The sequence below is a fragment of the Podarcis raffonei genome, chromosome 12, assembly GCF_027172205.1.
Source record: "Podarcis raffonei isolate rPodRaf1 chromosome 12, rPodRaf1.pri, whole genome shotgun sequence".
NCBI classification, from domain to species: domain Eukaryota; kingdom Metazoa; phylum Chordata; class Lepidosauria; order Squamata; family Lacertidae; genus Podarcis; species Podarcis raffonei.
Window position 1 is genome coordinate 51737 of NC_070613.1, and position 27546 is coordinate 79282.

General features: G+C 45.3%; 2 protein-coding genes across 6 annotated transcripts; one reads left to right on the forward strand and one right to left on the reverse strand.

Moving 5' to 3' along the window:
• Positions 1 to 6173: 6173 nt before the first annotated feature.
• Positions 6174 to 9875, reverse strand: LOC128398347 (vomeronasal type-2 receptor 116-like). The gene is made up of 3 exons (XM_053359347.1): positions 9867 to 9875; positions 8331 to 8558; positions 6174 to 6381 (listed from the first exon to the last, which is right to left on the reverse strand). The coding sequence occupies exons 1-3, from the start codon at positions 9873 to 9875 to the stop codon at positions 6232 to 6234; spliced, it is 387 nt and encodes a 128-aa protein (XP_053215322.1). The 3' UTR covers positions 6174 to 6231.
• A 5535-nt stretch (positions 9876 to 15410) lies between these two features.
• On the forward strand, positions 15411 to 27317 carry LOC128424001 (zinc finger protein 883-like). 5 transcript variants are annotated; one of them, XM_053409742.1, is made up of 5 exons: positions 15411 to 15564; positions 19777 to 19950; positions 20153 to 20326; positions 24547 to 24633; positions 25606 to 27317. In XM_053409742.1, the coding sequence occupies exons 1-5, from the start codon at positions 15477 to 15479 to the stop codon at positions 27282 to 27284; spliced, it is 2202 nt and encodes a 733-aa protein (XP_053265717.1). In that variant the 5' UTR covers positions 15411 to 15476; the 3' UTR covers positions 27285 to 27317. The 5 variants fall into 5 exon arrangements, with proteins under 5 accessions (XP_053265717.1, XP_053265720.1, XP_053265718.1 ...); XM_053409741.1 differs by lacking the exon at positions 15411 to 15564 and having other exon boundaries at positions 19345 to 19950; XM_053409743.1 differs by lacking the exons at positions 15411 to 15564; positions 24547 to 24633 and having other exon boundaries at positions 19339 to 19950.
• The last annotated feature ends 229 nt before the right edge of the window (positions 27318 to 27546 follow it).

Here is a 27546-nt window from a genome sequence, read left to right on the forward strand (position 1 = left end):
AGAGCTGATATAATACAATCTGCAGATAAGCTATGAGTTTATTTTGCCTAAACTGAGATGGAAGGAAGTCAATTGAGTGATGTTATGTTGGTTTGTTTGTTTTATGTTTATAGGCGTTGTTGTTGTTGTTGTTTGTTCGTTTGTTTGCTTTTCTTCTTTTCAGTCTTTTTTCTTTTTTGTATTGTTTGATGTCGTTTCCAAAATATCAATAAAAAGATTAGTAAAAAAAAAAAAAAGTCTGGGCTTAAAGCAATGGGCACCCAAGTGGTGGCTGTTGACACCCAGGGTGTCATCAGTGCCTCCCATGGAGCCCATAAGGGATATTGTTTTTCCAATTCTGATGGTTTATGACATTTGTTTGCAAAATGCACAAGAATATATAAACTAGCCATTTTGGCATGGATAGGTGTTATTATAATTTCCCTTGTGTGCTGATGTCATTTGAAGTTGCATAATGAATGGCTAGAGTTTTTCTTTTCCTTTTTGAACCCTGGCTTGAGAGCAGTACATGTGAAAAGGATCTAGGAGTCTTGGTTGACCACAAACTTGACATGAGCCAACAGTGTGAGGCAGCAACTAAAAAAGCCAATGCAATTCTGGGCTGCATCAATAGGAGTATAGCATCTAGATCAAGGGAAGTAATAGTGCCACTGTATTCTGCTCTGGTCAGACGTCACCTGGAGTACTGTGTCCAGTTCTGGGCACCACAGTTCAAGAAGGACACTGACAAACTGGAACGTGTCCAGAGGAGGGCAACCAAAATGGTCAAAGGCCTGGAAACGATGCCTTATGAGGAATGGCTAAGGGAGCTGGGCATGTTTAGCCTGGAGAAGAGGAGGTTAAGGGGTGATATGATAGCCATGTTCAAATATATAAAAGGATGTCACATAGAGGAGGGAGAAAGGTTGTTTTCTGCTGCTCCAGAGAAGCGGACACGGAGCAATGGATCCAAACTACAAGAAAGAAGATTCCACCTAAACATTAGGAAGAACTTCCTAACAGTAAGAGCTGTTTGACAGTGGAATTTGCTGCCAAGGAGTGTGGTGGAGTCTCCTTCTTTGGAGGTCTTTAAGCAGAGGCTTGACAACCATATGTCAGGAGTGCTCTGATGGTGTTTCCTGCTTGGCAGGGGGTTGGATTCGATGGCCCTTGTGGTCTATTCCAACTCTATGATTCTATGATTCTATTCTATGATTCTATGAAGCCTACAACAATTTTCTTCTTTGAGATATATGTACTCAGTGGCACTTGATGAGGAAGTTGAAGGCCACTTTTGTCCTAGAGAGAGGTTGCAGTTACTACTAAATTTGTTGCCTGCATCACACTCTAAATTCCAGAGGTGCCAACTTGAATAAAATATGGGGGGGGGCAGGTAAGCCCCACCCCACATAACTGATCACAAGATGTGGTGCACTAACACCATTTGAATGGCAATGCCCATTGACCTGAGGGAGCCTGGACCCCTCAAATATTTTTTGATCAATCTATATTTTTGGCAGTTATGTATAGTTTCTGGCCCTGATTTATAAATCTGGATCAGACTCTATAGGGTCCAAACTGACCCAAACCTGATTTGCCCTGCACTGCATCCACATCCAGATCATGATCATGATCCAGAAAATAGTTCCTGAGTCTGGAGGTGGTCAAGAATAAGAAACCAACACAGAGGAAACTGATGAGACACAAATTTATTCAAAGATCAAGATCAGAGGTCAGAGTGAATGATAGCCCAGGACTACTCAAGCTCTAAGATATGAACACACACAGAGAGAGAAACAAAAAACAAACATTATTTTCTTCCCCTTATTAGGCTTTCCTTGTTGTTCAAGTCAGACCTCAGCGCAATGATGTAGCATTTAGGGGAAAAGATGCAACCCAGTAACCCAGCACTGGAGGACAAGATGGAGAAGACCTCCACGGCTACCATGTATTTCCCTTTGGTACTCAGGTAGGTTGGAACAAAGGTCAGCCAAACACTGCAGAAAACCAACATGCTAAACGTGATAAATTTGGCCTCATTAAAACTGTCAGGTAACTTTCTGGCCAGGAAAGCCACAAGGAAACTCACAACGGCCAGAAAACCCATATAGCCCAAAGCACAATAGAACACGGCAGCTGAACCCTCATTGCATTCCAGGATGATCTCACTCTTCAGTGACTGCATGTCTGTATCTGGGAATGGAGGGGAAGCACTTAGCCAAAGGGTGCAAATGCCAGCTTGAAGGAAAGAGCAGGAAAAGACCACGCAATTGGCCAGCCCCTTCCCCACCCATCTCCTCATTCTGGAGCCTGGCTTGGTTGCCATGAATGCTAGAACCACGGTGATGGTTTTGGCCAGAATACTGGAAAGGGCCACCGAGAAGACGATGCTGAAAGTCATTTGTTGGAAGAGGCAGGTCCCTTTTCCAGGCTGACCAATGAAGAGCAAGGAGCAGAGGAAGCAGAGAAGGAGGGAGAGGAGGAGGAGGTAGATGAGGCTCCGGTTGTTGGCTTTGACGATGGGAGCGTCCTTGTGCTTAACAAAAGTCGCCAGCACGAAGGTGGTGACCAGGGAGAAAGCCAGAGCGGAGACAGCTAAGCTGAGCCCTAACTTTTCTTGGTAGGAGAGGTAGCTCAGCCCCCTTGGAACACACCCTGTTTGGTCCTGGTTTGGGTAGTTTTCTTCTGCACACTTGACACAGGCATCCATATCTGGAGGGTGGAGGAACAATTAAAAATGTCAAGATGATGACCTATGTACATCTCCTGAAAGAAGCAGTTACGGCAGGCAGTGAAATTCCTCTCCTTCCTCTCCTTTCCCCCTTTCCTTTCCTTTCGGTTTCCTTTGCTCTGGGCTGTTGTTGGGGGATTGTGAACACATGGGGAGCAGATGGATGGTGGGAGGACCCTGAGTGAGAGGCAGGGAAGGGAAAACCTCCCAGGGTGAGGGACTGGGAAAACGAAAGCTCCCAGGTGAGAGCTAGAAGGGCCCCCACTTCCTGAGTGAGACCAGAGTCAAGAGCAGCTTTGGAGGGAGGACTCGGCATTCTATCTCTAGCTCTCCATTTTCATGTAGAGCGGCTTCTTTTGTATTATTGTATTGTGAAAAAGCTTTGATAAAATCTTATTTTAAAAAGAAATGAAAGTGCTCTTTGTGTCCATGCAGTTGCATGTCACGGCCCCAAGCCCTCCCCCATTTCTTGTATAATAAAACACACGGACACCAATATTTTGGGTTGATGGGATAATTAAGGCCACAACTTTATTGGTTACAGATGTGAGCAGTATTGGTAGGCATTGGAACGGAACTGACTATACCTGACTCCTGGCCGCCATGCAGGAAGTCTTGTAAGGGTCAACCACCAGTAGGGGGAGCCCTGTTGATGTATATCCGCTACGAGCTCCCCCAGGGTTCCAGTTTGGGGACAAGGGAAGGCCCTAGCATTTACCTGGGCTTCGGATAAGATCCACACCCCCAGATCCCTTTAACAGAATACCCTTAAATGGGAGAGGCAGGTTTTACCAATGCCTAACTGCCAAACCTTACAAAGTTGTGACAATTGCTATGAGGCAGGCAAAAACCACATGGCAGGTGCCAATTCGCCAAGTGGAAAAATTCCTACCTGGCTCCCTCAACAGGCGACCAACCGTGGTCCAAAGCAGGGCCAAATGGCGAACGCATGAAAATAGGGCGGGAGGGCGGGAGATCCTACAAAGGAGGAGGTAAGGAGAGGGAGTCCCCCGGCTGCATGGCAGTTCAAATAGCGTAAGCCATGCTCCCCGGTCGACTGGATTGGTCGGCCGGGGTGTGTGACACAGCTGGGACTCCCAGTGATGCGGGCAGCTTTGCCATGCCCCCCGCTGTTCACGGGGAGTACACAAGGCCTGCCTCTGGGAAGAGGAGCAGCCTTCTTTGACCAACTGAACCACATAGGACACTCATGATTTCAGTGAGAAAGTTTGGATGATGCTGAACTGGTCTACTAGATTGTTTTTCCGTGAGATAGTAAATTCTGCTCTAATTGAAAACCATGAATACACTAGGCTGTTGTCCTAGTCCAATACTTTATTATTATTATTATTATTATTATTATTATTATTATTATTATTATTATTATTTTGTGGCTGTTCCTGTTGTTGAAAGTATCCATAAATTAAACTGTATTCCAAAGGGGAAAAGGAAAGTTTGGTGAAATTTCTGTAGGTGTGGTGCAGAGCTTTTGTTGCACTTATTTATTTTTCTGGTTGCTGGGGTTTTTAGATGTACTTTCCTTTATTCTACAACCCTTCCCACACACCCATGCTTCCTGAATACCTATTATACCCTCAGCTGAGCTTTATTTCAGATACCCTATCATTCACCTGACAGCTGTTCATTTTGACTCAAATATTTTTACTTCCAAAGAAACCAGAGCTGAAATACATTTCTTAAGGTAAAAGGAAGAACTTGTTTTTAGCATACAGCCTGTTAACATTTTCAACATTTTCAAGCACTTGAAGGGAGAAGGAAGGGTTAAACTCAATATTATCTGCACCCAAGCTAACTTCTGCAGTTGTGGTAAAGCAGCTAGCAAAAACCGCAATTGCTTCAGTTCTGCAAGCTAGAAGCTGCTTCTTGTTTCATGCTTCTTGCTTCAGTAACGCAAGAGAAGAAAGGGAGGGGGGCTTAGCTAGCCATATAGCCATATGCCATATAAGGTAATAAGTTATAACCTTGCCAGCTGATTGGGGGGATTGGGGAGGTGAGTGTATGCTCTCAGGTATAAGAATGCTTGTTTACGTGTATTGGCGCCGCCAGTCTTTGGAAAGTATTCCACTGGCTGCCTCTGCGCAGATCTCAATAAAACTCTTTTCTCCGAAGAAGAAGTTGCTTCCCTGGTGCTTTTGTTCTCTCCTCAGTCCTGGGGCAAGCGGGCAAATGAATCCCCTGTAAACTAAGGCTTCACACTTAGTATTCAAACTTCAGTTAAAGCCAGGAGGAGATGTTGTGACAAAACAAGGAATTGAAAGCAACCAGGGAGACTGAAGGAAATGGTAGAAATATTTAATGGACTTCAAAGAAAACCTACACACCCCAGACCAAATGGCCATGGAACTAGCATCATAAACTCTCTTCCAGGATTTTCCTATGATTAATTGGGGTAAACATTCACAAATTATTTTTGATTGCCAAGTATAATTTGTTAAATGTGTTCTTTGCAGTTCTGGTACATTTTATTCCTAAGGCATGGACCACACAACAGCCCCATGTCCATTTTCTTGAATTTTATTAAAGAAAGAAGACAGGACAAATTGTGCAATAAAGATAGGTGGAGTTGAAATTAATGTGAAAATCTACAGATGAATTAAAGTTATTCCCATTGTTCTCATTGGGAACCAAGCACAACCAACTTAGTCTGGATGCAACACACCCATCTAGATCTAGAAATACCAAGAGTAGGATAGGCTCCTCTAGCCACACAAATCTGTTTGTGCCTTGAGGACTCCAATGCTCCTTAGCTTTGGAAGTCTCTTGGCCTTTTGGAAATGCTCAGTCATTTGACAAATGACATTGCTGAAGTGTGTGCTTCTAAAGATACCATTGTTTTATTTTTTTAAAGTAAAATATATATAGTGTTACTTTTTATTCTGCATATATTATTTCCCTCATTTGATCCTCAAAACCCATTTAAAGTGTTTAGACTGAGAGACAGTAACTGACATAAGGTTACAGTGCTCTCTTTTTGAAACTATTGGAGAAAAGAATGTTACTTGTTTAAAATATGTACAGTGGTACCTCTGGATACGAACGGGATCCGTTCTGGAGCCCGGTTCGCATCCAGAAGCAAATGTAACTAGCGATGGCACGTCTGTGCATACGCATGTCACTTTTCGCCGCTTCTGCGCATGCGTGTGACGTCATTTTGAGCGTTTGCGCATGCACAAGTGGTGAAACCTGGAAGTAATGCGCTCCGTTACTTCCAGGTTGCCATGGAGCACAACTCGAACGCGCTCAACATGAAGCATATTCAACCTGAGGTATGACTGTATTGCATAATATATTTAAAGGAATACACTATTTTCAAAGGAGGAAATAGCAAACAAGTCATATTAAATACACATCATTATTTCTCTGCACATATTGCCTCCTACCCAGTACTTTTTTTTCAGGGGGTACTGAAGGGTACGCAATGTCAGCACCTCTTTCAGCTATTGTTAAAAAGTGTGGCATTTATTGCAACAACTTCATGTTTAGTACTGTCACCTATTTTTCTAGAAAAAAGCACTGCTCCTACCCTTCTTGTTAGAGATGGTCCCTTCTGGACATGGAACACAATCATAGCAGCAGAATTTCTCTCCCTCCTTCTTTTTCCTGCTGTAGCCAGGATAGCAGTTGTCATTGCACACAGAAACTGGCAGCATCTGCACCAAAACAAGAAAGGAAGATTAGCAAGAACATATTATCTGTCATTCGACTGTCACATGATTAGGATTATGTGCTGAGGAAAGTGAGCATGGAGCAGTCAGCTGTTCCAGCTTTCCTCCACATGTTGAGGGCTGGATATCTGTAGCAGGGAGTGTCCCCTACAATAATCCATTTTCAGAACAGTTTTAGGACCCTGCATTCAGAGCTCAACACCCGGAGGGAGACAGGGATGGTCCTGATGGAGAGGCGACAGTCAACAGCTCCCCCTGTCAGATCACTCCACTTGTGTCAGGAACGAACGCCTGAAGAGGGCTGGCCTGCCCTAAGAATGAAAGGTAGTGGCATGCTGAATCCCAAGGATGTGGAATCCTAGCTGGCTTCAGAAGGAAGCCTGGGCTGATCTGAATAAAGCATTGCAGAAAGGTTTATGGAGGCGAATCATATTCTCTGCCTCTTTCCAATGTCATAGCTCAGCTGCCACCTGTGCACTGAACAAATGCCACCCCAGAGTGAAATGTGAAGGACTGCCATCCTCTCTCCATCACATTATTCTCCAGTATTCCTGCCCTTGTCTTCATAGCAGGTTAAGGAGTCAATGGCCTATAGATAGCAGATGCTCATGGAGCCTGGCAGCTGTGAGCCCAGAACCTTGAGAGACAACCAGGAAGTCATGGGCCCTCACATCATCTGGGCTTTGGACAGATATAGCCTTTCCCACCACCCCTCAGTATCCCTGAACAGAATCCCTTGGTGGCTCTGTGGGGCTCAGGTACTTTGGCACCCAGAGGCCCCTTGATCTGATGGAGATGGTGCAGAGGAGCAATTCTACCTGCCAAAGCAGTCAGTCCACGTTTTGCATCTATACTAGGGGAAACTGAGGAAAGGGGTGGGTTTTTTGTTTTTTGTTGCTTCTGTCCAGAGAGGGTTTAAACAGAACAAATTCAACTGAATTGATAAGGCCCAAAGCTTAGCAAAGTTATTTTATTGACACCTAATGAGAATTAAAGATGGGCAGATTAAGGTGGTACTTCCTCTGTATCTTACTCACTTTGGTTGGGTTGGGCCAGGAGGGTATTGTTTTTGCTTGTTACTTTGGTATTACCAATGAAGGGCAGTATAGAAATGTAACAAATAGTAATAATCATTCCTGGGGAGAAATGCCAGGATGGGGGGCGGGGGCTTCTCTTCATGCCTCAGGTTTCATCCCAAGTCATGCTTTCCATGACCCCCTCCCACCAGCCCTGCTCTCCGCCTCCTCGAGCTCTTCTGCTTGGCCAGAATGTGGCCCTGAACAGCGATCATCCATCTTGCTTGCCTCTCTGGAGAATAGAGAGAAATATTGGGATGTATCCAGAAGCCTCTGTGTTTGGAATGGCTGGAATGTAGCCTATTCAACACAGGCCAGAGTCATGCCTGCTACTTCACCCTCTTTGGGCGCAGTCACTTCCCTCTTCCCCACCCACCACCGGCATATGATCCCTGGATGGTGTCCCCTAAGAGAATGTGGGCAAAGGACTGAAAAAGATTCTGAGCTCCTGGTTTAATTGGCTTTATTAATAAGGAGATAGACTTCAGCATGGCCATGAGTGAATATGGAAAATGGATTACTAGCATCATGCCCAGAATATGGAAATATCCAGCAAATGGACATTCTCTCTGGATACCCCACACCAGAAATCAAGCAATTAAAAAAAAAGATTATGTGGGATTTTACCAAAATTAAATCTGGAACACAATAAGGAATTTTCAAAAATTTTGAAGCTGGTCTCAAAACTTGTCATTCAGGCTTCAGCTCCCAGATACTGGTGCATTTTATTACACCTCCCGTCCTCCTTGATTATTGGCTAACCTGCCTGGTGATGATGGGAGTTGTAGTCCAACAACCTTTGGGACCCAAGGCTGATTTTCATGGCAATATCTGGTCTCACACACAGCTATGTCTCACCTGATTAAAGCTTTGATGCCACTCAATCTGATCATCATGAATGGTTAACTCTTTGCCGAAAGGAGCCTGAGGGTTCAGTTTTCCAACTTTGGCTCTAATCACTGAACCATTGGGGTAAATCCTCCAGTTTGTAACATCAAAACCTACAACTAATTCTGCATTTTCATTGAAGTGCACACGATCTCCAGCAATGTTGTTGAAAACGATGCTCCGTAGAAAACGATAGACCTGGATTGAAGGATAACAAGAAAAAAGGACAACCATTTCACAAAGGCACAAAGGCAGGAGTTTTTTAAACAGCAGGTGTCAGAGGTGCAGAAACCTCTGGGCCCTCAGATGTTGCTGAACTACAACTTCTATAAGCCGCAATTGATTGAGTTGCAATTCAGCAACACATGGAGAGCTGGGCGTTCCCCACACCTGGCACAGGTGGGGGCTTCATCCATCGGACTCTACTCTTGAATTGTACATGATGTGGGATCATTTGATTTTCTTTTCCTTTCATTGCCTCCACATGGAGTAGTAGCTAACCATAACCTTTGATAAGCAGCCTTCATTATGCATTTTGGGGGGGATTTCCACTGCCCCTTTGTTCCCACTATTATTTCAGCTTTTGCTCATTTCTCTTGAGCAGAGTGCCTCAAGTTCCCAACACAATCACCTGTTGGGATACTGCCAGGGAGATAAAGTCCATCTGAGCCCCCAAGCTCCTGCCGGACGATCCATCGATCTCCCGTAGACAGGCAATATCAGCAATCAGCGACACGAAGCCTCAAGAAAACATTGCCACATTCTTGGACTGGTGCACACTCTATCAGCAGAATTCACACAGCAAAAGATGCACAGCAGGAGAGCATATTTACAGTTTATTCAGCGTTGGTCAGAACAAAAAATCCATGACCGTCTGCTCAGGCAACAAGAAGCGAAAGCAACTGAAAACATAAACATAAACATCCTGTGAGACAGGAAATACGCAGGCTGTGACACAAACATCCTGCTCCCTTTTAAGGTGGAACAGAAATATCCTAACATCACCAACCTAATTCCAATACAGACCACAACTTCCATACATTTCAAGAACACTTTTGAGAGAAAACTAGGAATGCTTTATACCACCAATGTGCTGTAGATGCCTCTTTTCTCACGCCAGAAATGATCAAACACAATTGCTCCTTAAATATAAATTCTCAGTAACTATACTTGGAACTTAATACATAAGCGGCATGAGTGAGGTGGAGAGATGGTGTCTTACATTGACTCATTAATCACAATCTGTGTTGGCTGTTTCAGGAACGAGAGGAGATTATGGAGGAAGAAGACCTGAGAAACAATCTCTCCAATGACCAGGTCTCCAGGATGGTAAAATTCATGAGGGATCGGGAGGGGATCATCTTGTATGCTACAATTAATGGAATGTTTCTGGCCCACAACATGACACAGCAGAACAAGCAGAAGCATTGCAACCAGCATGATTCTGTTGGAAGAACAGAGCCATGAAACGCAGCCTCCCATCTTTGCCTCTGCAGCATCACATACCACGTTCATCAGGATTGACCTCAACAGACCCCTAACAGACAGAGGGGAAATGATCATAACAGGAATGATAGAGTCCTGCCTAGACCCAAATCTAGTTCTAAATAATGTGAGATCTTTATAACTTCAGGTGTTGATTGTTGATGTAGCTGAAGAGCTCTGGAAGCACTTTGTGTTTTTCAGGATGGAAACCAGCAATTCTGGATTATCTGTTCCCCGGGGTGTTCCTTGCTTTGGAAGTTGCATCATGCCTGGTCAACCTGTGAGGAGTCATCCTCCCGACTTGGAATCCTACAAATCTTATTATTTCTTTTGAAGAGTAATTAGCAGGAGGTGGCACTTAGCTCAGTAGGTCCAAGCTGCACCTCCCCAGAACTGGAGGAAATTCATCTACACATCCCTGATATTGGGCATAATCTAGAAAGCCTTCATTTCCCCCCAAAATGTGAAGGCCTGGAGCAGGAGTCTGTAACCCGCGGCTCCGGAGCCGCATGTGGCTCTTTTACACCTTTGCTGTGGCTCCGGGGTGGATACTAGCGAGGGGAGGAGGCGCATTGTGCACCCCGACACTCCCCACTGTGGCGGGCGCTGTACTGGCTGTGACGTTGCATGGGGGCAGTGCGTGCGTTAGTCATGCACCATCCCAAGGTCACCTTCCCGCCCGCCCGCTACATTGTAAGGGGCATGTACACTGGTCACTGCATTGAAAGGGGGCATGTACGCTGGTCACTCTTTTGAAGGGGAGTGAAGAATACACACACACAAAAAGGTAACTTGTTAATTTAATGTTTATTTCTATGAGGAGGAGTAATTCTGAGGGGTCAAACAAAGAGATAATAAAAAAGTGACAAAAAAGTTATTTTTATAATGACGAGTTTTGCGGCTCCCAGTTTTTTTTTCTTCGGAAACGGGTCCAAGTGGCTCTTTTTGTCTTAAAGGTTGCAGACCCCTGGCCTAGAGTTAAAGGTACAATCACAGCCTAGGGAAATTCCAGGTTCAGATGCATCGTGATTATGGGCTCATCTCTTTAAATGATTTGCCCCATTAAATTTTATTTGTGTATTGTGTTATTATCAAAAGTATTTGCTTATGAAGTATTATCAACATGAATGTCATCAAATAACATCTACACATCATTTTCATATAGTTTTCCCTTAAACCATAGCTTCCTGTAGACTTCAGATCTATATTCCACAACCGCACCCATGTCGACATGAGAGAAGGGGAGAAAGGACTGTTTCACTGTAGCTGCAGCAGCATCTTTTTACTGCCCTCTCTCCAATGTGAAGGAGAAGCAAAATTACCTCCCTGCAAGCAGGAAACTGTGGCAACAGCTTGGCCAGCAGACAAGTGAGATCCAAACTGGGAGGAGCTCAACTGAGGCAGCAAGACAGAAGGCAGAGTTTGGCAGAGGGGCAGCACAGGAGTGCCGCCAGGGCAAGACTTTGGGGCAAAAGGCCAGGGCCCAGTTGGCAGAAGGAGCAGGAGGCCCCTGACATCTGGAAGCAGGTGAGGTGCTACCAGGACTGCCTCAAGGAGGGAAGTGGGGTGAGAAGGGGCCCCTGAGCAGCGATCCTTGGGACAAGCAGAACAGCATTTCTCAAAATAAATAAATAAATGAATTCCTTCCAGTAGCACCTTAGAGTGCATGCACACAAAAGCTCATACCAATAACAAACTTAGTTGGTCTCTAAGGTGCTACTGGAAGGAAGTTTTTACAGTATTTTGTTTTGACTACGGCAGATCAACACAGCTACCTGTAACTAGCATTTATCAAAACTTTGAAAAGGTTGTGCTATGTACTGAAGTTCTCACCCTGGGCCAGCAGGGGGATACTGTAGATAGTTTTTACTCAGGTCCACATATGCAAATAAGGGATCGAAAGTGATGTTCAGTGATTGGATAGTTACAGAAAGTTGTTACAGTTACATAACAACTTTATATAAGCAGCTCTATATAAGCAGGCTGACGGAACCCTTCAGTTCAGTTCTGCATTGGAGAGAGACCCCCAAGGCAAGGAGCAGAGGGTCCTGCCCCCAATTCCTCTCTGCCAAGTCTCCTCTCTCTTCCCCCTGAGGGTGCCATAGGGAGAAGGGGGTCCCAGGGGTGCAGGGATACTGCATGGGGGTCCCTGTTCATGCATGCTGGGGGGAGACCTCCAAGTCAAGGAGCAGAGGGTCCTCCCTTGTCCTCTCTGCCAAGCCAGGGTGGGGGCCAGTTCGCAGGAGGTCTGCAGCTCTGCTCTTCCTTGGGATCCAGATGCCGCCTTCCTTTTTGGGGAGGGGGCTTTGGGGCAAGAGGAACAGGGCATGCAAATGAGGCCCCTTCGGATTGAGGGGAAAGTCGCATTGAATAACAGAGATAAGCATCCAAGGAACTGGAGGCAGGAGGAGCCCTGCGGAGTGGGGAGAGGCAGCCCCCTATGTGGGGAGACTGGATGGGAGACCCTCTCCCCCCCCCTCTGCCAAACGACAATTCCCAGAGTTCCCTGGCAAGAAGTGTGGATTGCTGACCCCTCTGGGAATGGCAGCCTTGGGGATGCAGGGCGGCAGGACTGGACGTGTCTCCTAGCCCCTCTCATTCCGGTTCCCGGGATCCTTTGGAGGAGCCACTAGGGCTGGGTGAGATCTGGTTTCCAACTTTGTAATGGATCAGCAGCTAAACATCCCCTGCCGCCTCCCAACTGAGCAAGCCCACATACTGCTCCAGCATGTGCCACTCTCGGGAGCAGGAGCTGCATCCAGCCTTGCTCAGCTAAGTATTTTTAGGAAGACCCCTGCCTCCCTGCCCTGGCAAGGCACCAGGGTGAAGCCATCAGCAGCCAGTGTGAAAAATCATAATCATAATAATGTGCCACTCATCTGACTGGGTTTCCCCTGCCACTCAGGGCAGCTTCCAGCACATATTAAACCACACTGAAACATCAAACATTAAAAACTTCCCGATACAGGGCTCCCTTCAGATATCTCCTAAAAGTTGTGGTGCTCTTTCTTGACACCTGATGGGAGGGCGTTCCACAGGGAGTGTGCCATCACCAAGAAGGCCCTCTGTCTGCTTCCCTGTAACTTTGCTTTTCACAGGGAGGGAACCGCCAGAAGGCCCTCGGATCTGGACCTCATTGTCCGGGATGAATGAAGGGGGTGGAGACGCTCCTTCAGCAATACAGGGCCAAACTGTTTAGGGCTTTCAAGGTCAGCACCAACACATTGAATTGTGCTCAGAAACATACTGGGAACCAATGTAGATCCTTTAGGAGGGGTTTTATATGGTCCCAGCAGCCACTCCCAGTCACCAGTCTGGCCTCTGCATTCTGCAGAAAACTAAATGAATGACACAGAAGTTGCTGTAGACTAAAGTTAGAAGAAGCTTTAATTGCTACAAATGGTATAAGGAAACTTGATAAGGAATTAAGGGAGTACATGGTGTTGAGTACATGGTTTTGCCAACAAAGGTCTGTATAGTTAAAGCCATGGTTTTCCCAGTAGTGATGTATGGAAGTGAGAGCTGGACCATAAAGGCTGATCGCCGAATAATTGATGCTTTTGAATTCTGGTGCTGGAGGAGTCTCTGGAGAGTCCCATGGACTGCAAGAAGATCAAACCTCTCCATTCTGAAGGAAATCAGCCCTGAATGCTCACTGGAAGGATAGATTGCGAAGCTGAGGCTCCAAGACTTTGGCCACCTCCTGAGAAGAGAAGACTCCCTGGAAAAGACCCTGATGTTGGGAAAGATGGAGGGCACAAGGAGAAGGGGATGACAGAGGATGAGATGGTTGGATAGTGTTCTGGAAGCTACCAGCATGAGTTTGACCAAACTGTGGGAGGCAGCGGAAGACAGGAGGGCCTGGTGTGCTCTGGTCCAGGGGGTCACGAAGAGTCGGACACAACTAAACGACTAAACAACAACAACAACATGGTGTTGACCCGGAGTGCCTTTGGAAATCTTGTCACAAGAGGAGCATAAAGCTCACCGCTGGAGTTGTTAAAGGGTATACATGCCTTGTGTTCTTAAGAACACAACAGATTTAGGACATGTGGAAGAGCTATACTTGGATGGCTTCCATGTCGCCACCCGAGAAGGCCGGAGCATCAGAGTGGCCTCTCGGAGAGCCCCACGCTCCTCCCAGGGCTGTCCTCCTTCCAGAGCAAATTTGCCCGCAGCCCAGACCCAAAAGGAGTCCCTCCGACCAGCCTCTCCAGCGCAGGGCCAGGGCAACGCAGCGGGAGGGGTGCCCTGTCTCTGCGGGTGGGTGCTGCGCAGGCAAGCAGAGCCATGGGGGTACTTCCTAGCTGGGGGTCTGCTCCCCCACTTTGCTCTCCAAAGACAGGACCCCATCCCTGGGGGCGTCTCTCGGCTGGCAGGGAAAGTCCCCTGCTGCCAGAATCCCTCTGGAAAGAAGCTTCTGCCAGACAGAGCAGACCAGACTCAGCGCCATCACCCCTTCCTGCATTGCAGGGGTGGGACTAGATGGCCCTTGTTCTCTCCCAGCCTGACCCCCCCCCTTCTGCTCTCTTGCTGACTCTCCTGCAAGACAGGAGGTGCAGCCTCCGCTCTCTCGCCCATGGAGCCTCTCCCCTTCACCCCGCTCTGGCTCCAAGACTTCCCTGCTGGTTTCCCACAAGACATTTCCAGAAGCATCCTCACGGCACCAGAGATCTGTCCCAGAAAGGGGTGGTCTCAGGTAGAACCTGAGCTCCAGGCTTGGCCCCGGCCATCAACTCGAGCTCCCGGGTCCCGGAGTCAAGTCCAAGAGACAGCTGGGGATTCCGGGGGGCTCACTCACCCCTCCGCTTAAGCCCCACTTCCCCGGGTCCCCCATGCCATTGTGATACAACAAGGCGACTTCTTAGGAATGTCTAAAGTTTCACAAGATGGAGCTGTTTCCAAAGGTCTGTGGCAGAATACTAGGGGGAACCGCCGCCTTCCTTGCGGTTAGTCTGGATGAGGTGGGGGCTCCTTGGGGCAGAGGGAGGAGAGAGGGGGCAGCCCCTCGAGCGCAGGCGCAGAAGCAGGAGGGCTCGGGGCTCTCGGCTTTGCAAAGGTTAAAAGGAGCAGAGCTGGATTCCTAGAGAGGACAGGAAGTGAAGGGGAAGTGAAGGTCCTCCTGGCTAAATTCCCCCCTCCCCCTCCCTTCCTGCTTGCTTCTCTCTCCTGGACTCGGGTGAGTCTCCTCTCTCCTCCCCCCGAGGGTGCCATGGGGAGAAGGGGGTCCCGGGGGGCAGGGAGGGGGCGTGGGGTCCCTCTTCAGAGCATGCCTGGGGGGGGGGAAGACCCCCAAGTCGGGGAGCAGAGGGTCCTTCCTTGTCCTCTTCATTTTTGGGAGGGGGCTTGGGGTCAAGGAAAACTGGGCAGGCAAAGAAACCCCCTTCAGGTGGAGGGATAAGTCACATTTCTGAAGAGAGGCTGCAGCCAGACGGGAAGATTTGCACATGGGGGGGGAGCACAGGGAGAAGAAAAGCCCTTCTGCATCGGCAGCAGCAGAACCGGACCACTTCCTGTCTCTCCCCTATTCAGACTAAACAATAGACGAACTAATGTGAAAGCAAATGCTAAACAAGGATAAAAGACTCCTTCTCCCAACCTTCTGGGACAAATGAGGAGGGCTTATCAGTCATGGGGTGCCTTGTACTACTAACAGAGGACATGGAATGCATTAAATCCTTTTTGGCAAACAGTAATAAAAGTCTTACCATCCTGAAAGGTACTTGTAAAACCTTCTGGGGAAAATCTGGCAGAGAGTCTGTGGGATTTGATAAACAAGAATTGGAAATTGGTGCTATCTCTATCAAGCTACCCTAAGCCTTTGGAAACCTTGTCACAGTTGCCAATTGAATCAATTGCCAAAAAGACAAAAATTAAATACCATTACAAACCTGGAAGTAGAAGGAAAAGACATACATAATCCAAATGAGATTAGAAATTGCTTCCAGAAGTATTTTAAACAACTATATGCACAAGGGCCACAGAATGAAAGGGATATTGAAGAATTTCTGAAAACAAATGGATTACAAAAAATTTCACAAGAAAGTAAATTATTGTTGAACGGTAAAATTTCTGACCAGGAGATAGAAGGTGCCATCCTAAACATGCAATTGGGCAAGTCTCCGGGACCGGATGGGCTGACTTCCAGATATTATAGATCTTTGAAGGACTGGCTAATTCAACCTCTGAAGGAGGTCTGCAATGAAATTTTGGAAGGGAAAAGGGCACCAGAAACGTGGAAAGAGGCTTATATTACACTTATACCGAAAACAGAGACTGAAAAGACTCAACTTAAGAACTACCGTCCCATATACTTATTAAATGTGGATTACAAACTTTTTGCTGATATTTTGGCTAAGAGACTGAAAAGAGTATTGATTGAAGAGATCCATAAGGACCAAGCGGGCTTTTTACCGGGAAGACACTTATCTGATAATTTGAGGAATGTAATTGACATTCTGGAAAAGCTAGAAGTGAACATAAACACTAAAGCTGTCCTGATATTTGTGGACGCGGAGAAAGCCTTTGACAACATTTCTTGGAGTTTTATGAAAAAGAATCTACAGGGTATGGGGGTAGGCCAAGGTTTTGAAAATGGTATAGGTGCAATATATTCTGAACAAAAGGCTAAATTAATTGTAAATAATGTGGTTACGGAACAATTTAAGATAGAAAAAGGGACACGACAAGGGTGCCCAATTTCCCCTTTACTTTTTATATCGGTCCTGGAGGTTTTGCTGAACATGATTAGAAGGGACCGGCTGGTTAAAGGTATTCAGGTCGGAGCCAAACAGTATAAATTGAGAGCATTTGCAGATGACCTAGTTTTGACGTTACAGGAGCCAGAATCTAGTACCAAAAGAGTTTTAGAACTAATTCAAGAATTTGGTCAGGTGGCAGGATTTAAACTGAATAAGTCAAAAACTAAGGTTTTAGAGAAAAACTTAACATTGTTTGAAAGAGAGAAGTTTCAGAATGAAACAGGTTTAACTGTTGTGAAGAAAGTGAAATACCTGGGGATTAATATGACAGCTAAAAATGGGAATTTGTTTAAGGATAACTATGAAAAATGCTGGATGGAAGTGAAAAAGGATTTAGAAATTTGGTCTAACTTGAAGCTTTCCTTGATGGGTCGAATTGCAGCCATAAAGATGAATGTATTGCCTAGAATGTTGTTTTTGTTTCAAACATTGCAAATTGTGGACAAGATGGACTGTTTCAAGAAGTGGCAGAAAGACATTTCTAAATTTGTCTGGCAGGGCAAGAAGCCCAGGATAAAATTTAAGATTTTAACTGATGCAAAAGAAAGGGGTGGATTTGCCCTGCCAGACCTTAAACTCTATTATGAGTCAGCAGCGTTTTGCTGGCTGAAAGACTGGCTGCTTCTTGAGAACACAGACATTTTGGACTTAGAAGGTTTTAACAATCTTTTTGGGTGGCATGCATATTTGTGGTATGACAAGGTTAAAGCACATAAAGCATTTAAAAATCATATTGTTAGGAGATCTTTGTTTAATGTCTGGATTAGATATAAGGATTTACTGGAAAATAAAACTCCAAGGTGGTTGTCGCCAATGGAAGCGAATGCTCAGAAAAAGCTCAATATGGAGGCCAATTGGCCAAAATATTGGGAAATTTTGGAACAAGAAGGAGACAGATTGAAATTACAGAGTTTTGAGAAACTAAAAAACAAAGTGCAGGACTGGCTTCATTATTATCAGATAATGGAGGCTTACAATTTGGGCAAGAAAATTGGCTTCCAGGTGGAAAAATCTAAATTAGAAACAGAAGTGTTAGAACCCAAAACCAAGATTTTGTCAAAAATGTATAACTTGCTGTTGCAGTGGAATACGCAGGATGAAACGGTTAAATCTGCAATGATTAAATGGGCACAAGATATTGGTCATAACATTATGTTTGCTGACTGGGAACAGTTGTGGACCACCGGTATGAAATTTACGGCATGTAATGCCTTAAGAGAGAATATTATGAAAATGATATATAGGTGGTACATGACACCAGTCAAGCTTGCTAAAATCTACCACTTGCCCGATAATAAATGTTGGAAATGTAAGGAGACTGAAGGTACATTCTTTCACCTTTGGTGGACGTGCCCAAAGATTAAGGCTTTCTGGGAGATGATTTATAATGAAATGAAAAAGGTATTTAAATATACCTTCCTGAAGAAACCAGAGGCCTTTTTCTTGGGCATAGTCGGCCAATTGGTGCCAAAGAAGGATAGACCTTTCTTTATGTATGCTACAACAGCAGCAAGAATACTTATAGCAAAGCACTGGAAGACGCAAGATTTACCCACTCTGGAAGAATGGCAGATGAAGTTGATTGACTGTATGGGATTGGCAGAAATGACTGGCAGAATCCGCGACCAGGGAGAAGAGTCGGCAGAAGAAGATTGGAAGAAATTTAAGGACTATTTACAGAAACATTGTAATATTAATGAATGTTGAAGGGGGTTGGGTTGAAATTAAGTGGTCTCTAGCTGTTATGGTAAAAGAAAATGGACGAAATGGTTTTGTATAAGTAATGTTTAAGTCACAATAATTTAAGAAGTTGAATAGAAAACAAGGTGTTAGTTAATTGTAATGCTAAGAGATCAGGATTTGCTGGATAAATAATTTGAACTAGAAAACAAGAAGGGGAGGTATGAGGAAGTCAAGGAAGTATGTTATTGAAAACAGGTTTTGAAATTTCTGTGTTTTTAATATTTTTTTCTTTCTTTTATGTTTTTTTTCTTTGTTTGTATAAAATGGAAAACTCTAATAAATATCTTATAAAAAAAAAGGAAACCTTGTCACAGGAGGAGCGTAAAGCTCATCTCTGTAGTTGTTAAAGGGTATACATGCCTGGTGTTCTTAAGAACCCAACAGATTTAGGACATGTGGAAGATCTGTACTTTGATGGCTTCCATGCCAGGGTGGGGACCACATTTTGAGACTGGAGACTTGTGAAGATGGTGTATAAACACAGACAGTATCTAAGAAGGAGTGGTGTATTAGTCTCAAGATTATTCAGAAATGTGGCATCACCAGCTCCTCTGCTTCTATATACAGCAACACCTCCAGAAAGTCCTCAGTCCAAGGCAGACCATCCTGCTTTAGTTGACAAAGATTCTGCAGGTGACACGTCTGACTAGCCAGCTGACCTGGACCCCAAGGAACCCCCTAACTCAGACACCCCTGGGTCCTTGCACTTGAGGAATCTGGGGAATGACCTTATTGACAGAACTGAAAAGAATTGATTAGAGTCCTGTGCTCTGCCACAAGAAGCCCAGAATGAAATACTCTCCAGATTGGACCTCTGACGTTCCTGCCTGATAAGTTGGAAGAAGGAACAGAAAGGCTCATGCAAGCCCACCAGATAGACCACCGTGAGCTGAATTTATGGGCTCAAAAGCTACGCTCCCCTCCCCCCCCCCAGGTTACTCTTTCCTACCTTTTGGAGATGAAAAGCTTTCCCGAAGATTTGGTCCCCATGCAAGAGGCAAATATGGCCACATGTGCCTGGCTTGCAATGAGAGAGCTCAAAGAGCATCAACAGGGCTCTCCATACAAAGCACCTAGCATGGGGGAACCCACATGTAATAGCTACTTGTCTGTTTTCTGCCCATGCTCTGGGGTTGCAGCTTTCAGGCTTGGGACGGTGAGTGGTTTTGGCACCAAGTTCTGTCCAAAAGCCCCACTGAGTTCAAGGGGATCTACTCTCAGGTCATTACTGTGCAGACCATGCCAGCCTTAGGAAGTGGGGTGAGGAGCAACCGGAGGTAATTAGAACCACTGGAGAGGTTTAGAAATGGGGCTTCTGTTGGGAAGGGGCTGCCCCATTTGTGCTTCTCCAGGGGCAGGAGAATATCTAGGGCAGGAGAACCCCTGCAGGGCCTCTGAGGCTCCCTTTGCTTCTTCCTCTCTCCCAGGACCCTGCAGCTTGTTTTCGCTCCTCGACTCCTCAGGAAGGATGAAAGAGACGGATCCTGCAAAGCTAGTGAGGATGGAAGGGGGAAGATGGACGGTTGACCTGGTCAGGTTGTCTCCCGCATCCCTCCCCACAACCTCTGAGCGTTCCCTCCCAGGGAACTCCGAGAGATCTGGTGAGTCCCAGGGGAGGGGAGATGGGGACATGGATGGGTGGAGAGTGGAAGAGGGGAAGCTCTCTGGCCAGAAATGAGATAAAGCAGGGATTTTGCTGTGGAAGCTGTGGATGGGGCCCCCAACATATTGGGAGGCTTCCCCTCCAGCCAGAAAATCCCTGCAGGGCCTCTGAGGCTGCCTTTGCTTCTTCCTCTCTTCCAGGACCCTGCAGCTTGCTTTGGCTCCTTGACTCCTCAGGAAGAATGAAAGAGACGGATCCTGCAAAGCTAGCAAGGATGGAAGGGGGAAGATGGACGGTTGACCTGGTCCGGCTGTCTCCTGCATCCCTCCCCACAACCTCTCAGCGCTCCCTCCCAGGGACCTCCAAGAGATCTGGTGAGTCCCAGGGGAGGGGAGATGGGGACCTGAATGGATGGAGCCAGAGAGGGATTGGGGCTTGCTCGGATTGGGGGTGGGGGGAGCTAGGCAGCCGGATGGAGATGGAGAAGGGGAGCACCTTTTTGGGTTCCTCCACCTGCCTGCGCCTTTGTCATCTGCAGGCAATTTGGGCTAGGAATACATCACAGCTCTCCAGCCACCACAATGTATTGGCAGCTCAAAATGTCTAAAACCAGTACCGTGATCTGAATGTATTGGCAGCGGTTGTCAGCAGTATGCTGATTTCACTCAGCTCTAGTTCTCCTTGACACCTGCAGGTGAGGCAGTGGAAGTGCTGGACCAGTGTCCTGCCTTGGTAATGGACTGGATGAGAGCCAACAAACTGAAGCTCAGTCCAGATAAGACTGGGGCATTGTTAGTTAGGGGTTCCCTAGACCCTGATGTTGGGAAAGATGGAGGGCACAAGGAGAAGGGGATGACAGAGGACAAAATGGTGGGACAGTGTTCTCAAAGCTACCAGCATGAGTCTGACCAAACTGCGGGAGGCAGTGGAAGACAGGAGTGCCTGGCATGCTCTGGTCAAGGGGGCCACGAAGAGTCGGACATGACTAAACAACAACAAGACCAGATGGCTGGGAGGTCACCTACACTTCCTCTGAAAGAGCAGGTTTGTAGCCTGGGGGTCCTTCTGGATCCTTTGCTGTCGCTTGAGGCTCGGGTGGCCTCAGTGGCCCGGAGTGCCTTCCATCAGCTTCGGCTGGTGGCCCAGCTGTGCCCCTATCTGGACAGGAATAGCCTAACTACTGTTGTCTATGCTCTGGAAACCTCAAGGTTAGATTACTGCAATGCATTATACATAGAACTGCCTCTGAAGACTGTTCAGAAACTTCAGCTGGTGCAGAATTCAGCAGCCAGGTTGCAAGACGGTTTGAGCATGTTACACCGATCCTGGTCCGACTGCACTGGCTACCAATTAGTCTCCAGACCCAATTTAAAGTGCTGGTTTTGACCTATAGAGCCTTAAATGGCTCAGGACTGCGATACCTCAAGAACCGCCTCTTCCCATATGAACCCACCTGGACCCTGAGATCATCTTCTGAGGCCCTTCTTTGTGTGCCTCCTCCTCAAGAGGTCCAGAGGGTGGCAACATGAGAACAGGCCTTCTCTGCAGTGGCTCCCCGTCTATGGAATGCTTTCCCGAGGGAAAATCGCCTGACGCCTTCATTATACACCTTTAGGCACCAGGGGAAAACGTTCCCCTTTAACCAGGCCTTTGGTTAAAACATCCAAAACCAACAGTCTTTTAAAATGTGGCTTTTGGGGGGGGGGTATTGCTTTTTCTTTGATTTTGTATGCTGTGATCTTGTTTGTGAACCGCTCTGAGACCACCGGATATAGGGGAGTATATACTGTATTTTTCGCCCTATAGGACGCACTTCTTCCCATCCAAAAATGAAGGGGAAATCTGTGTGCATCCATTGGGGTGAATGCAGGCTTTCGCTGAAGCTTGGGGAGCGAGAGGGGTCAGTGCGCACCGACACCTCTCGCTCTCCAGGCTTCAGGAAGCTATCCGCAAGCCTGGGGAGCCTGCGGGAGTTCCTGCAGGGCTCCCTAGGCTGCGGATAGCAGCCTGCTTCCTGGAGTGCGGGGCGTGCTGGAAGCAGAGCGCCCGGCGCTTCGGGAAAACATCCGCAGCCTGCTTCCTGGAGTGCGGGGCGTGCTGGAAGCAGAGCGCCCGGCGCTTCGGGAAAACATCCGCAGCCTGCTGCACGGAGCACTTCAGGCAGCCCCACAAGCTCGGGGGGCAGCGGGGAGGCGCAGCGCCGCCATCCCGCTGTTCCCCGACCTGGTTTGGATTCCCCGACCTGGTTTTGGGGGGAAAATAAAGGGGGGGAAATTCCCTTTATTTCCCCCCAAAAAAACTAGGTGCGTCCTATGGGCCGGTGCATCCTATGGGACGAAAAATACGGTAAATTGAAATTATTATTATTTTAAAAAATAAAACCAGTACCTTGATCTGAATGCCCTGCCAATGTCTGACTACTTACAAATCCATTGCGCACTAGAAGCCACGACTCTTTAAAGTAACCCGATCCTTATTTCAAGATTGATTGCAGATGGGGCCTCCATGTGTTGCCTTTTTCTTTTTCTTTTTTTGGAATAACTTTTTTTTAAAAAAAACACCTAAATTTTATTAACAAAATATAACAATACACCAAAACAAAAACAAAAAAAATCAAGTCTTACAGATTAAAACACAAAACAAAGAATGAAAGAAAATAAAAGAAAAATAAAAAATAAAAAAGTAGATAAAAGATAAGAAAAAAGACAGACATATTCCCAATACCGTATTCATAACCAAAATTGTTCCATAACCAAAATTGTTAAAACAAAGATCTCCACCGACCTCACAACACTTCATTTCAGTCCTGTTATATCTTTCTGTATTTCCTTATTATCTCAAACCTAACTTATTCATGTATGTATGTGTCAATATTCCTTTTCCTTTCTATTCACGATGTCATTCTAAACTCAACCAGATTTTTACCCTTGAACCTGGTCTTTTGAAGTATTCATTCAAACAAGTTTTGAAGTATTCATTCAAACAATCCCATTCCTTCTTCACTAAACTTTTTGGTTTTTGTCTTATGATGTCCCTCAGTTTGGCTAACTCCAAGTATTCCCTGGTAGGTATTTGTTTCCCTTTCCAGAACTTAGCTACCACAATTCTTGCCGCTGACGTCGCATATAAGAATAATTTAACTTTATCTTTTGGAATGTCATCATTTAATATTCCTAATAGGAATGCCTCTGGACTTTTACTATAAGTTATTCTTAGTATTTTCTTTATCTCTTCATGGATCATGCCCCCAAATTTCCTAATCTCCGGGCATGTCCAACACATATGGTAGAAGGTTCCGTTTTGTTTCATACACCTCCAGCACTTATTGTTGTGCGTTTTGTTCATTTTGGCCAGCCTTTCTGGTGCCAAGTACCACCTATGATACATTTTCATATAATTTTCTCTTATTAAATAACATGCTGTGAAGTTTGTTTTTTGTCCATAATTTTTCCCATTCTTTGCATTCTATTGTATGGCCTAGATCTTGTTCCGACTTTTTGATGGCATTTCCCTTTTCTTCTTTTTCTGGTTGTCCATTCTGTAACAATTTGTAGATTTTTGATATAGTCTTTTGATTATTGTATAATATTTCCATTTCCCATACCAATTTTTTTTAATCAAAACCCTTTGACTTTTTATCCTTCTCGAACGTTGCTGTTAGCTGGTAATATTCTAGCCAATTCACCCCACTGTTTAAGTGCTTCAAATTTTTTCACTTTCTGGCAATAATTTATCTCCTCCTTGAGTCACTATATGTTAGCCAATTGTCTTTCATGTTGTTTCTATGGATATTTGGAATAACTTTTTATTGCTTTTAAAAGCAAGGATCCTAGCAATAATAAATGATACAAATATGTAGACTGAGTCTTCTCATGTCATTTGTATATCTCAAAAATAGCAGAATAAATTTGCAGGAATATCTATAAGAGGCATGTCCAACACGTCGATAGCGATCGATCCGTTGGTCATGGGATGAATGTTCATAGATTGCGGTGCCTGAGGGGCTGTTGCAACACCACGTGTGGGCCCAGTCCGGGAAGCAACCGCCAAGCTCCTCTCACAGGAGGGGATGTTTTGCCGCTGCGCATGCCTGGCATGTCAGGGGAAGCAATCAGCACCAGGGGAAGCAGTCTGGGTGCCCCGCCCCCTCAGAAGAAGAAGCCGGTGCGTGCCCACCTACCTTACACCCATCCCTGGGTGGTAGATCACTGCCAGTTTTTATATTGGATCGTAGATCACAGCCTACTTCAAGTTGGACATGCCTGATCTATAATATGTGGTTCATCATTAGTAGTCAGTGTATGAGTTTTGGGTTCATGAAATGGTTTAAACGGAAACAAAAAAGGGGAAACAGGAGAGAACAGAGAACATTGAACACCACATAGCCGAATGCCTAGACAGGAGCTCTTGTGGCTGTTGTGCTTTGATTAAGTGTGAGTAATAGTCATTTTCCCTGGTCTCCTCATGAACATGCGGGGGGGGGGGTTCAAAGTGAAGAAGGTAATTTACATATAAATTTAAATTTGGACCAACCAGATTGAGGACACTGCTGATGGGGCATGTGCAGGTGAAGATGTTGCTGTTTGTTTTACAGACAAGGTGTGGACGTTGCTGGATCCTGACCAAAGAGTTCTGCATAAGGAAGTCAAGGAGAAGAATTGTGGGATCATGGACTCTCTCGGTAAAACTCCCTATTGGATCATAAGATCAGTTTTGAAACTCCATACATACCTCTGTGATGAGCCTCCACTGTTTGGATGGAGACCAACAGCACCTGAGATGCTAACATCCCCGCCGTGAGCCCTGAATGGAGGGATATCAACTCTTTCTTCTCTGAATTTTCTTTGTCTAGTCATTCCTTTTAAAGCAATGACCAGGCTTGTCTGAACCTCCCTGGTCTTTTTAAATGTCGGTCTCAGAGCTTTAAGGGAAGTTGAATTAAATTCTGTCAGGTTTGTGGTTTTTCCTTCTGTTTGCCTTTGATTAACCAAAGAGATGACTGACCTTGGAGACGGAATGGATTCCAGGATTGAGCGAAACAAAATTTATCCCAGATATTATTTTTTTTAAAGATTTTTATTAAAGTTTTCAAAATATTACAAAAAGAAAAAAGAAAAAGAAAAAATACAAAGTAAAAAACAGTTAAAAACAGTTCAATCTTTCCGCGTCTTATCTTTCATTCGCTTGTTCCCCAGACCTCCTCACACCTCCCTTTTTTGTATCCAGTTCAATTAGTTGGTTCAGCAAATCCTTCCCCTCTTTGTTTTTATCCTAATATTTAATCTTAATATATTATAACTTTAGATTATCACCTGTTAACAATCCATTTTTACACATCTTTATAACATTACTGCTGAAAACCACTTAACTTCAATCCAACATCATGCTAACATTCATTCATTTTGTAGTATTTCTGTAAATAGTCTTTAAATTTCTTCCAATCTTCTTCCACCGACTCTTCAAAATTTATCCCAGATAAAAGCCAGCAATATGTCAGTAAATACCAGCCAACAAAGGCAGTGAAAATTATAGTAAGGCCTCACATCAAACTCTTTTCAGTTTTTCCTCTATCACAAACATTCATTAACTTTGTTCAATAATGTGGAGCTCCATTTCTTCCTGAGGCTCTAATTAGCTTCTCTCTTCATTGCAGATGTTGATGAATTGGAAGGGAAGAACAAGGGGGACCACACCAGAATCCACATAGTGGTGAAGTCAAATAAATATTCAGAGTGTGGAAAGAACGTCTGTCAGAGCTCCCAGTCCACCTCCCATCAAGGAAACAGCTTCATTCAGAGTAATAGCCTCACTTCACATGAAAGAACTCACAGTGGAGAGAAATTGTATCAGTGCAGAGAATGTGGAAAGAGCTTCAAACACAGTCAGAATCTCACTTCCCATCAAAGAATTCATACAGGGGAGAAACCCTATCTGTGCTTCAAATGTGGGAAGAGCTTCAGTCGGAAATATAGTCTCACTTGCCATCAAAGAATTCATACAGGGGGGAAACCATATCAATGCGTGGAATGTGGAAAGAGCTTCAGTCAAAGCACCCATCTCACTTCCCATCAAAGAATTCATACAGGGGAGAAACCCTATCTGTGCTTCAAATGTGGGAAGAGCTTCAGTCGGAAAGGTGGTCTCACTTGCCATCAAAGAGTTCATACAGGTGAGAAACACTTTCAGTGCTTGGAATGTGGAAAGAGCTTCAGTCAAAGCACCCATCTCACTTCCCATCAAAGAATTCATACAGGGGAGAAACCCTATCTGTGCTTCCAATGTGGGAAGAGCTTCAGTCGGAAAGATAGTCTCACTTCCCATCAAAGAATTCATGCAGGGGAGAAATCCTTTCAGTGCTTGGAATGTGGAAAGCGCTTTAGTCACAGGCAGAGTCTCACTTTCCATCAAAGAATTCATACAGGGGAAAAACCCTATCAGTGCTTTGAATGTGGGAAGAGCTTCAGTCAAGGCGCCCATCTCACTTTCCATCAAAGAATTCATACAGGGGAAAAACCCTATCAGTGCTTTGAATGTGGGAAGAGCTTCAGTCAAGGCGCCCATCTCACTGCCCATCAAAGAATTCATACAGGGGAGAAACCCTATCTGTGCTTGGAATGTGGGAAGAACTTTGGTCAGAAATCCCATCTTCTTTCCCACCAAAGAATTCATACAGGGGGGAAACCATATCAATGCGTGGAATGTGGAAAGAGCTTCAGTCAAAGCGCCCATCTCACTTCCCATCAAAGAATTCATACAGGGGAGAAACCCTATCTGTGCTTCAAATGTGGGAAGAGCTTCAGTCGGAAAGGTGGTCTCACTTGCCATCAAAGAGTTCATACAGGGGGGAAATCCTTTCAGTGCTTGGAATGTGGAAAGTGCTTTAGTCACAGGCAGAGTCTCACTTTCCATCAAAAAATTCATACAGGGGAGAAACCCTATCAGTGCTTGGAATGTGGGAAGAGCTTTCGTCAGGGTAGTGATCTCACTTCCCATCAAAGAATTCATACAGGGGAGAAACCCTATCAGTGCTTTGAATGTGGGAAAAGCTTTCGTCAGGGTAGTGATCTCTCTTCCCATCAAAGAATTCATACAGGGGAGAAACCATATCATTGCTTGGAATGTGGAAAGAGATTCAAACATAGTCATAGTCTCACTTCCCATCAAAGAATTCATACAGGGGAGAAACCCTATCTGTGCTTCAAATGTGGGAAGAGCTTCAGTCGGAAAGATAGTCTCACTTCCCATCAAAGAATTCATACAGAAGGAAAACCAAAAAAGAAAAATAATATAGCAAAAATTATTAAACAACCCTCACAAAACACAATTGTATAGAAAAGAGAGGGGGGGAGAATAACTTAAAAATACCCTTGTCAGGGAACTGACAAGGATCGCGGGAAACAATTTACTTTCCGGTTCTGGCGGAAACTCATGAGCTTGCTACAGGTCGAGGTGAGCTTCTCGACGGCGAGGCACCCGGAAACGAACGGACAAGCCGAAAGAGCGAACGGCATACTCCAGCAATACCTGCACTGCTATGTCGGCGAGAGACAGAACGATTGGGTAGAGAAATTAGCTTTGGCTGAATTTGCGTACA